This window comes from Phocoena sinus, chromosome 2, assembly GCF_008692025.1.
Source record: "Phocoena sinus isolate mPhoSin1 chromosome 2, mPhoSin1.pri, whole genome shotgun sequence".
Classification (NCBI taxonomy): domain Eukaryota; kingdom Metazoa; phylum Chordata; class Mammalia; order Artiodactyla; family Phocoenidae; genus Phocoena; species Phocoena sinus.
The window spans coordinates 53,141,471-53,153,815 of NC_045764.1; the positions used below are offsets into that span (position 1 = coordinate 53,141,471).

The window sequence follows — 12,345 nt, forward strand, 5'->3', positions numbered from 1 at the left end:
GCAAGAAGGAAGAGATATGGGAACGTATGTATATGTATAACTGATTCACTTTGTTATAAAGCAGAAACTAACACACCATTGTAAAGCAATTATACCCCAATAAAGATGTTAATAAAAAAATAGTGACAATACCAATTGCTGGTGAAGATCTCTCACATAGTGATGTTGGGATAGAAAATGGTACAGAAAGTTTGGAAAAGAGTTTGACGGTTTCTTGAAAATAATTAAACCAACATTTATCATAGGACCTAGCAATTGTACTCCTGGGCATTTATCCCAGAGAATAAAATCTTATGTCCATGCAAATTACCTGCATACAAATGCACACAGTCATTTATTTGTAATAGTCAAAACCTGGAAACAACCAAAATGCTCCTCAATAAACATTAATCAAACTTTTGTCTATCCATACCATGGAAGATTGCTTAGTGATAAGAAAAGCAAACTACTGATACAGGCAACAACTTGAATGGATCTCAAAATCATTTTGCTGAGGGAAGAAAAGCCAATCTCAAAAGGTCACGTACTGAATGAGTGCACATACGCAACATTCTCAAAATGACAAAAATACGGAAATAGAGACCAAATTAGTGGCTGATGGGTTAGAAATTTTGGAGGAGGGGAATCTTCATGGTGATAAAACAGTTCTGCGTCTCAATTATAGTGGTCATTACACAGATCCACACATGACAAGATGATGTGGAGCCACGTACACACACTGTACCAATGTCAACTCCTGGTTTGATACCCACGAATTGTGTGACTGCACTACCTTTGCAACTTCCTGTGACTTTATAATTATTTAAAATAAAAACTTTAAAAATATATTACAGTATGTTTCCTACTGGAATAACAAACATCAACACTCACTTCCAATATCAGGCCTCAGCTTCTTATCATATTCTCTTAGCAACTTGTTGAGAATAAGAGTCACATCTGTATCTTGGGATTTTGGAGCCAAGACCCACTTTTGGTTTGATGAAGAATCTTCATATTCATCCTCTTCCACCTTTCTGGATCTGTAATTATGGCACAAAGTATGACATATAAGTTGTAGCAATGGCTCCAGGAAGTGTCAAGCTTTGGCTCACCCAAGCACCACTGAAACAGGTAGAAAGGCACTAGTACACTCATCCCAACCAATAGATTATCTCTAAAATTAAAAAAGTAAAACAAAACACAAATAAGAAAGAATCCAACAAGAATGATAGTACTATTAACATAGCATGATGTTTTCATTAAATGTCACAAAATGATTCCATGTCCATGTTAAACCATAGACATCATAATAACTCAATGCATGAAGGCCAACCAGCAGAGTCAGCCTTCCTTGGATCAACCTTGAGAACCTCTGAAGGTCAAGGCACAAACATCTTGCTGTTTCCACTCCCCACTGCCAAGACCTCATTTTAGTTGAAGGTAAGAACAGCTTCTTCAGAATGCACTCACTGAAAATTGTTGAATCTGACTCTGTGCTTCTCACGGAGACTAGCACCTTTGGTCTAGGCAGACACAGGGATACGAGGAGGTGGTATGCTTGGCCAGCACCCATGTGGGGTGCCAACGAACAGCGATATTGGTTGGTAAACACCCTCTGGTTATTTTACATGCCTCCTACCACACAAACTGATTCATCTCTTACAGAGCAGGCTAATACAGACATTAAAAATTAAAACCTTTCTAATATGTCTTTACCATTTGGCCCTTTAATAAATGTGTCCAAATGAACGCTGAGCATATCTGAGTCTCTCCTGAGCAGGGCTGAGCCTGACAGGCACCTCTCCTGGGTGATACATGCTCACAGGAGTACTCGAATGGAGAGGCCTCAAAACGACAAGCTAGCTTCCTTAGTGAGTGAGGCCATCTCAGCAACACAGCCATCCAGGCCTGAAAAGAGCAGAGTCTTCTCTTCAAAGTAGCACTTCCAGGGGGCCTGCCATTTACCGGGGCAAAAAAGCTCATCACACAAACAAACAAGCAACCTTCTTCCTTTATGGCTTGTCAGTGGGTACACCATAATGACTTTTTTTCTTCACAAAAGAGAACAAAATATAGAACAGAAAATTGCATTGAGGTTTATTTGTCCTGAGTATGAGATCATTTCTGATTAGCTTCCCAGATGGGAGCCAAAATGGCAACAACATCTCAGGGCAGTTGTGTTCTGGGACGTGTGTCTTTAAGTTAGTTTTTAGAATGGTCTAAATTATCTGTAATGAACATGAAATAAATGAAAAGAATAAACTTTTTAAAGTTTATTATCTCTACTTTGTTTAACGCCTCAGAATCATATATATATACTTACATAATATATTATAACATGTAACTATAATATATAACATCTGTATAATCTATGTATGTGTCATATGTACATGAGTCTTTTTATGAGTGTTAACTAGCCTTAACATAGATCAGAACAGTGTCAGTCTAGTCCTATATGAATATATACATTTACATGAAGTTTTGATAATAAGTATATGGCATATATCTCAAAGATTGACATCTTTTAAGTTTTTCCTTGGCTGACATTAAACTATAATTCTATTTCTTGACTGGAAGTTTAGAATAAATCATCCATAGGAACTATAAGTTGCCGTGGATTTTTTTCACACTGAATATTCACCATCAATAGGAACTTGTAAACTTTGGGACACATATTCAAGAACTGATTATTATTATTATTTGTAAGCCTGATGTTTTATAAATAACACTACAGAATTTTAAAGCCTGATGTTTTATTTGTAAGCCTGATGTTTTATAAATAACACTACAGAATTTTAAATGAAGAATATTTTATTTTATCAGGAATATTGTCAGGAATGTTAATTTTATCATCTTACAAAAAAGTGGGTGGAAGCAGGTTCTGCAGGACATGGATTGCTGGGAGCCAACCATTGCCCACAGGACCTGGCAATTCAGTCCACAGCAAAAACACTTGGGAGACTATGGACAGAGAGACAGATCACCTGGGCAGGATCACATACAGCATCCTCAGGACTCCTTCCAACTCGCCCACAGTGCGGTCCTCTCTTCCTCTGCTGTCTGTCTCTTCCCCTCCCCTCCCATCCCTCATCCCCAGAGACAGCTCACCAGCACAGACCAGACCATGCTCTCCATGCTCTGTATCTTCTCTTGCCCCAACACTCATATGTTCACAGAAGGAGCACACTAACTCTTCATCAGTTTTCTGTATACACAGCCTTAGTTTCTGAAAAATACTTTGAGCTATGTCAATAACAGGTATTATGAGACTAATTCTCCCTCTAGCAGTCAAGTGGTGATGAGAGGGTTTTCCTGAAATTGCGTAAGCTTCTTAGCTCAGTGTAGGTGAGGGAGGAGAAAAAGAAAGGAACAGCTGCAGCATCCTCTCCTGCCCCTTCCCCTTCGGGAGGTAAAAATGGGACACTCGTGGCTCTGTGGCTGGGTTGGGGGGGACAGCGGGCAGCACACAGGCAGCGATGCTCTGGGCCGACACTGGGCTCCTCCCAATCTAGATGCCATGTCAGTTTGCTGCGGGACTTCAGAGAATGAAATCGAAGCTTCCCAGTGCTAGTGCCGAACCACCAGCCCAAAGGAAAATCCTCCCTTTGATGAAAACCCAATCTCAGGGACTCACCAGAATGTGAATAAAACAAAAATGTTCTATTTTTCTAAATTCTAAGTGGCTTATATATAATCTTCATCAGTGTTATGTTATCAGGATTGTTGGGTCCTAAACACCATCATTACATTTTTCTTAAAAACAAATTGGTGATGTAGTGACAGCTCAGCCATCATATAGTATTTTCATGTCTTACACATTCTCTTAAGCTACAAGGGCAGAGACAAAGTTGGATGCATCTATAAACATAAAAAGGAGCTCCTAAACCTCAGAAAGCAGTTAGCCATCCGCTTATGGTATCACCAAGATCCAGGTGTGACTTAATGTGTTTTAATGTAGAATAAGCTCCTCCATAGGTGTCAGAATGGGTTATTTTCTCTCCACGGAGCTGCCAAGCCATCACCATGGAGCACAACTGTCAGAGCCTTCTCTAGGGCTCTTCAACACCAGGAAGGCATGCCAGAGTGCAAATGAGAACCCTCTCAGACTTAATAACAGTTTTGAAAGGTGATGCTGGACATCAGATTACTTTATATGTCTGTAAAACCCATTCAAAGAGCAAAGACACTTTCAAAGGAGAGGTATACAGCAATAAAATTAGTTTAAAACTTGGATTTTTTTCAACTGATGTGCAACCTCTATTATCAAGGCCATGGAATCAACCCAGACATAGAACATATTAAAGTTGTTACACCTGCCTTGGCAAAATGAAAGGATGAAGAATCCCCAGAGACTGTATATGTGTTTGGGAATCCCTAGACACCTGAGCACTTCAAGTTAGACACCCAGATACCTTCCTACTAAGCACATAAAGTAATGAAGACAATAGCGGGTTTCCTTCTAACATGTATCTATAGATCTAAACAGCTGATTATCTAACCCTGAACTGCAGGTCACTGCATCCAGTTGGTGGCAATAGGAAGGTCGATTAGATATAACCTCAGATCTGTATATGACCTGGGACCTCCACATTGTGCCTCGTGCTGTCTGCTTCTAAAAAGAGATATATCCAGGCATGATCAACCTCAGAAAGTGCACTCCCATCTCCCTTCCCAGCTAGCTCCTTAGACAGGAAGAAACTTCAGTTGAAGGCCCAAGGAGTGTGCAGCCTGATTGGAAGAGCTGCCATGAGTCTGCCTTCCCCAGCACACACAATCTGCCTTTCTCACTCTCAACTCTTAGCAAAGACCAGCAGTGTGTGGTGGGAAGGGCCAGGACTTTCTTCCTCAGGGTCTGTCAAATGTAGGGAGGGAGAACTATGACCCATTCACATTCACATCTTGTAGGATTTGTTAATGTACCTTCCTAGTTCTTTGGTACTTCACAAATGTGAATGAACATGCAAGACCTCCAGGTATTGCCTGCTAACAACTGCAGGGCTTATAGCCCAGAGAAAGGCTCTCTAGTTTTCTAGCTCCCAGATCTAGGAAATGAAGATGGTGCCAAAACAAAAGTGTTTTGGGGGTAGGGATGCCCTGAGATTCTTGGGGTGGTGAGCAGGATGGGAGGAAGGGAGCTGCTCTAATCTGTAAAGCACAGGGCAGTCTTCAAGTTCTGAGCTACAGATCTAGCCCGAGACAGAATTAAAGGAACCAAACCCAGAATCTCCAGTTATATTCACAGCAACAGTGTTTAACCCCTCTGGTCTCACTGTCTTTCCACCCTCATGAGCCATCTTCATCTCTTCCTGGAGCATTTCTAAGCTCCCATTAGGTGGTTGGTGTCCTGGGAGGAAGGTTGGGGTATCTATGGTGAGGTAATTTCTTACAGTTACTAGGTAGAAAACATTATCAATTTCAACATGCTTGCTTTATAGGGGTAGGTTTGTGCATGCTCCCGTGTGTGAAAGTGGCTCATGTAGAAGGGGTGCATATGTGTACTGTGCGTGTGCTTGCAGGACCTGGGAAGAAAATCCTTTCTGAGAAGCAGGGCTCTCAGCTGTCCACCTTGCCCCAGTCCTCCTCCACCTGCCTCCAGCCCGGCTGCTCCCCACAAAGACCGGTTTAAACTGGGCAGGTAGGAAACCGTAACTCCTGGGTCCTGGGAAATTTCAGTGATGAAAATGATACAGAATGTTGCTCTGTGTGTGTGTGTGTGTGTGTGTGTGTGTGTGTGCGCGCGCGCGCGCACAGCGCTGAAACACTTGGGGGAGGGGTAGGAGGTAGACACAGGCTTTCCCCTATGATGTTGGTTTTCAAAACCTCTTAAAACCACCAGATCCTAAAAGCTTCAGAAGAAGAGCCCATTAATCTCAGAGTCCCCATGTTTCAGGCTGCAGAGAAGGCTGCAGTCGCCCAGCCCGGAGAGGCAGATGGCCATGTCCGGGGTAGATGGGACAGGTAGGGTGCCGGCCGACTTCCCGTCTCCTCCCCTCGGCCCTGGCAGGATATGCCGCAGCCCAGACGACGGACGGCGGGGCGCGCCGGCGACTTGGGGCCGGAGGACAGCGCCCCCCGCCGCCCTCCCTCCAGTCTCGGAGCCTCCGGAGATGCGGAGCCCGGGCGCCACTTACCGTGCGTGCAAGCCCGAGAACAGGCAGAGGAGCAACAGCAGCTTTGGGGCCATGGTGCCGTGGAACGTGGGACTCAGGGTCCGAGGCCTCGGGCCGCGCGCGGCTTCCTCCGGGTCGCGGGCCTAGCCTCCGCCGGTTCTCCGTGCCCTCGCTGCCTCCGATGTCGCCGACCGTGGCGCGACTCGGGCGCCGGGCCGCCGCGGCGGGACAGGTGCGGGCTCTGGCGGCCGGCCGCGCCCCCGACGGCCAGCGGGTCTGCGCGCGGCTCCGCCTGGCTCACGCGGGACACCCGGTCCCCGCGGCGCACAGCCCCCGCCCGCGCACCGGCGCCGGGTCCGCGCAGCCAGCAGGCGGGAGCAGGTGGGCGCGGGCGGTCCCTGGCCCAGAAGACCCGCGGCCCGCAGCAGCCCACCCCGCCCTGAGCCGCGAGCCGCGCCGCGCGCCGCTGCCAGGGCGGTGGGCTCTGCGCGCGCTGTGCGGCCGCCGTGCGCTCTGGGGTGGGGGCGGGGAGGCGGCCGCTACTCTGGCAGCGACTCCGAGGAGGCTCCGGCTGGGTGGAGTTCACCCAATTACATGTTTGACAATGCGCGAGGCGAAGGATCCGTAGTTTGAGCCAGGAAGGGGGCGGGGCCCGGCGGGGGAGGGGGCGGGGGCGGGGAGGCTCAGGGATCCCTCCCGGAGCCTGAGGGAGGGCCCCGGAATAGGCACCCGGTAGTCCGAAAAGAGCCCTCGAGCCCGACGGGATGCCCTCCTCCCCGCAATTCAACACTAGGTAGCGGTTCTCCGCGCTCCCTGACCTCCCAGTGTCCCTACCTAGGCGCCCTGGCGAAGGAGCGAGACGGTCTGCTGAGAAGCCCTTCCTTCGCACACGTTGTGCTAAATCGACTGAACCCCTTCCGCACACTGCTGAGATTCTGCAAGGAAAAGTGGCTTGCTGGGGAGTATTTGGAAAAAAGCACCCCCGATGTGTACCTTTCGCACACAGAGAGACTAATATATACCAATAAACAGCAGTGGTGAAAAAGGGTGTTGAAGGTAGGAGACAAAGATCCCTACCTAGATAAAAGAGCAAAAGACGTTCCATGTTGTTGAACTATGAAGCGCACTTCATTCAATAGCTTTTCAAAGACTCACAGACTGAAAATTGCATTTATGTTTTCATTAGTAATAATCATTAAGAATGTTAGTCTTTCACCATATAAGAATTACAGTGTCAGAGTACCTTAGAGTACATCCACTAAGAAGTTGGCTTTTATATTGGAGAAAAAAGGATAGTTCTTAGAAAGTATTTTTTTATTTTGAACTACTATTCATAGAATTATAAAGATGTGATGTTTCTTTAATATATTGTCAAACAGCTTTGTTCACAGGGTATATGCAAGGGTAAGTTGAAAATTGCCTGGTGTTTCCCTCTTATTTCTGGGTTCAACAACATGAACGTGGTCATGAAGTAGAGTGAAGTTGTTAGTGATGAGGAGATATATATATATATATATATATATATATATATATATATATATATATATATAAAACAGTGGAGCTGTGGCCTTCTTTGCATTGCCATCTTCCTGTCTCTATCTGTCTCTGTGTCGCCTTGAGCTCGCTCCAGCTCACCTTTTCCCAGGACTCCTTCTGACATCCTCCCCTGCCTTCCACATCTCTCTCACTCAGGTCCTGACACTAAGAAGACTTCCATGCCTCTCTCTCTGTCACAGCTTACCCTATACACTACCAAACGTAAGGTAGATAGCTAGTGGGAAGCAGCCGCATAGCATAGGAAATCAGCTCGGTGCTTTGTGACCACCTAGAGGGGTGGGATAGGGAGGGTGGAAGGGAGGGAGACGCAAGAGGGAAAAGATATGGGAACATATGTATATGTATAACTGATTCACTTTGTTATAAAGCAGAAACTAACACACCATTGTAAAGCAATTATACTCCAATAAAGATGTAAAAAATAAATAAATAAAATATTAAAAAAAAAAGAAGACTTCCAACATTCCTACATTCTGCCACTTTCAACACCTTTAACCCTTCTCCCAGCTTCAGGGGAGTATGAGCCTTTATCATACTCTGTCCTAATCTTTCATTTTCTCTATCCCACACTGCAACTGAGCACTTTAAAAATCAGTTAGATGGGGACTTGCCTGGTGGTGCAGTGGTTAAGAATACACCTGCCAATGCAGGGGACAGCGGTTCCAAGCCCTGGTTGGGGAAGGTCCCACATGCTGTGGAGCAACTAAGCCTGTGTGCCACAACTACTGAGCCTGCATGCCACAACTACTGAAGCCCGCACACCTAGAACCCATGCTCCGCAACAAGAGAAGCCACCGCAATGAGAAGCCCGCGTACTGCAACAAAGAGTGGCCCCCACTCACTGCAACTAGAGAAAGCCCATGCGCAGCAATGAAGACCCAATGCAGCCAAAAATAAATAAATAAATTTATTTTTTAAAAAATCAGTTAGATGATGACTTATCATTCGTTAATTGCTTATGGAAATATGTCAAGTCTCCACATACTTCTTATGTGCGCTGCAAGAAAACTGCATGTAAAAAGAAACAATTCATCTATGCCTCAATTTTAAACACAGTAATAGGAACTTGGGTAAAATTACAGACATTGATAACACAATAGGGGCCCAGGGCTAATGTGAAAGTTTTATATAAATGAACTAATTTTAACTCTCACGATACTATTCCCATTTCAAAGATGGAGAAAACACACAGAGAAGTTAAGTCATTTCCCTAAGATCACACAGCTAGGAGGTTGAGGACTGGGAGTTAACACCCAGGTAGCAGGCTCCAACATCTCTTAATCACTATGCCAAACTACTTCTCAGATGAATAGGAGCTCAGTAAACATTTATTGTTTGGTTCTTCGAGCAAAGTTTCAGATTCCTTGCTGTATTCTTTATTATTTGAGCATGCGTACAAATGCTTACAAGTTGTTTGTAATAGAACAGACTGATACTTGAATGTTTTTGCAAAATATCAGTATAGTGCGAACTGTCCAATGAAGTTTTTACAACACAAACAGTGGGAAAGAAAATGTGATGTTCTTTTTACATCCCTTTGTTGTTTAGTCTTTTCCTTTCTTGCATATTTTCAATCTGTTGTTATCATGAATGAGTGTAGCATGATCTCTTCTGGTACTTGGCCCCATTTATTAGACTTAGTGGGTCAACTTGATAGAGTTGAACATTTTACCATAGAAAGCCCCCCTTTCCATGGTGCTGCCTGGAACAAGATTTTATTATTTTTTTTTAAAGCTAAATGAGTTGAGGAAAGGCAAATTCAAAGCAAGCTTTCTGGGCAGAAGTGTGAAAGCAAAATTCAAGGTCAAGAATCTAGAATCTTCAAAAGAAAAGCTTTCTGGCTTATTTTCCTGCCTGGCCCAGCTTGACCGAGGGAGGGTAGGGGGAGCAAATAGAGAGGGAGGGAGGGAAGGGGGGCGAAAGAAATGCTTTACGGAGCATGCGCAGTGCTCACTCTCCTTTTTTATTTTATTTTATTTTTTGCCTCTGTCCTCTCCATCTTTAGCAGTAGAGAAGCTGACAGTTCGGTTCCACTTGGCGCCCGGCATTTGAATTCCATTCCCCAAGTTCTCAGGAAAGGGTAAATAAAAAGCAACCTAAGAAACAAGTAAGGGTTGGAGCACATGCACTTCTGTGAATATCGAACATCCTCTAGCTATGCTTGCTGTTTGTTTCGAGTGCTGACATTTGATTCAGACTCAAGGTTTCCCGGGAAGACCTGGGCTGGCCGCTGCGTCTGGCAGGAGGAGGGAGGGAGCCCGAGAGGGCGGCGAGACTGACTGCCTGGGCTAGGGATCCTCTTGCGGCTTCTTCAAGAAATACCTCTGCTGTGCAAAAGCTTTGAAGTTTCATTAGGTCCCATTTGTTTATTTTTGTTTTTATTTCCATTACTCTAGGAGGTGGGTCAGAAAGGATCTTGCTGTGATTTATGTCATAGAGTGTTCTTCCTATGTTTTCTTCTAAGAGTTTGATAGTTTCTGGCCTTACATTTAGGTCTTTAATCCATTTTGAGCTTATAACCAAGACCAAAAGACAACCCGCAGAATGGGAGAAAACATTTGCAAATGAAGCAACTGACAAAGGATTAATCTCCAAAATTTACAAGCAGCTCATGCAGCTCAATAACAAAAAAACAAACAACCCCATCCAAAAATGGGCAGAAGACCTAAACAGACATTTCTCCAAAGAAGATATACAGAATGCCAACAAACACATGAAAGAATGCTCAACATCATTAATCATTAGAGAAATGCAAATCAAAACTACAATGAGATATCATCTCACACCAGTCAGAATGGCCATCATCAAAAAATCTAGAAACAATAAATGCTGGAGAGGGTCTGGAGAAAAGGGGACACTCTTGCACTGCTGGTGGGAATGTGAATTGGTTCAGCCACTGTGGAGAACAGTATGGAGGTTCCTTAAAAAACTACAAATAGAATTACCATATGACCCAGCAATCCCACTACTTGGCATATACCCTGAGAAAACCAAAATTCAAAAAGAGTCATGTACCAAAATGTTCATTGCAGCTCTATTTACAATAGCCAGGACATGGAAACAACCTAAGCGCCCATCATCGGATGAATGGATAAAGAAGATGTGGCACATATACACAATGGAATATTACTCAGCCTTAAAAAGAAATGAAATTGAGCTATTTGTAATGAGATGGATAGACCTAGAGTCTGTCATACAGAGTGAAGTAAGTCAGAAAGAAAAAGACAAATACTGTATGCTAACACATATATATGGAATTTAAGGGAAAAAAATGTCATGAAGAACCTAGGGGTAAGATAGGAATAAAGACGCAGACCTACTGGAGAACGGACTTGAGGGTATGGGGAGGGGGAGGGGTGAGTTTTGACAGGGCGAGAGAGAGTCATGGACATATACACACTAACAAACATAGTAAGGTAGATAGCTAGGGGGAAGCAGCCGCAAGGCACAGGGATATTAGCTCGGTGCTTTGTGACAGCCTGGAAGGGTGGGATGGGGAGAGTGGGAGGGAGGGAGACGCAAGAGGGAAGACATATGGGAACATGTGTATATGTATAGCTGATTCACTTTGTTATAAAGCAGAAACTAACACACCATTGTAAAGCAATTATACCCCAATAAAGATGTTTAAAAAAAAAAAAAAAAAAAAAGAAATACCTCTCAGAATTCCTTGCCTGGCCTCACTTCACCTCCTACAGGCGCGTAGGAACTAGCGAGATGTGGTGCTGAATAAAACTGAACTGCTGCATCAGCTGATCTTATTCTTCATTGCTTCTGGGTTTTTTGTTTGAATAAAATCTCCTCCACTCTCAAAACTTTACTTCTGAATTGTATAATGATGTTTCGTGGTTTAAAAAAAACTTTCTCTTCTCAACTTTTAAATAATTTTATTATCAAGGGATAATACACATACAACAAAATGCACTCATCTTAAAAGTATGGCTCAGTGAATTTTTACGTATGTATATACCACATGTGTAAGAATAACATATGTCTATTGTCCAGATTAAGATACAGAACATTTTTCCAGTGCCCCCTCCCGGGCGCTGAGCTAGCTTCACTGCCACCACCGACCCTGGTAACCACTATTCCATGTTCCATCGCAACAGACTGGTTTTGCCTGCTCTTGAATCTCACATAGACTCGTGTAGTGTGTTCTATGTAACTGCTGGCTCTCATCCTACATAATATGGTCCGGATGCATCCATGTTGCTGCAGGTAGCAGGCATCCATTACTTCTTATTCTGCGCGTGGTATTTCACTGTGGTATTCAGTATAGCACACAATATTTAGCTGACATGAACATATTCGTACATGTCTTTTGGTGGGCATATGTGCTGATTTCTCTTGGTTATCTGACTAAAAATTTTTTTTAGATCACAGGGAAGGCGTATGTTTAGTGATCATAAACATTACTAAAGAGATTTCCAAAGTAGCTGTATCTATTACCACCTATTGGCTCTGTATGAGCTCCATACATAGCCGTGAAATGTGGCCTTGTCATTCTTCTTGATTATAGCCATTCTGATATTTCATTCTGGTTTTAATTTCATTAAGCTCCTTTCAAAGTCTTACCAGCCATTAAAATATCTTCTTTTACGAAGTATCATTCAAGTCTCTTCCCCATTTTTAAACTAGGCTGTCTTCTTTTTGTTTATAGAAGCTTCTTGTATTCTTGATATGAGTCCTTTAATGTGTG

At 43.8% G+C, this 12,345-nt stretch overlaps 1 protein-coding gene across 1 annotated transcript in view; it reads right to left on the reverse strand.

Moving 5' to 3' along the window:
* GABRG3 (gamma-aminobutyric acid type A receptor subunit gamma3) overlaps positions 1-6,163 on the reverse strand; it is a 650,507-nt gene extending 644,344 nt beyond the window's left edge. The window contains exons 1-2 of the mRNA XM_032624570.1: positions 6,111-6,163; positions 871-1,019 (exon numbers count right to left, since the gene is read on the reverse strand). Coding sequence (XP_032480461.1) covers positions 871-1,019; positions 6,111-6,163 — 202 coding nt within the window. The remainder of the gene's footprint in view (positions 1-870; positions 1,020-6,110) is intronic.
* Between the last annotated feature and the right edge of the window lie 6,182 nt (positions 6,164-12,345).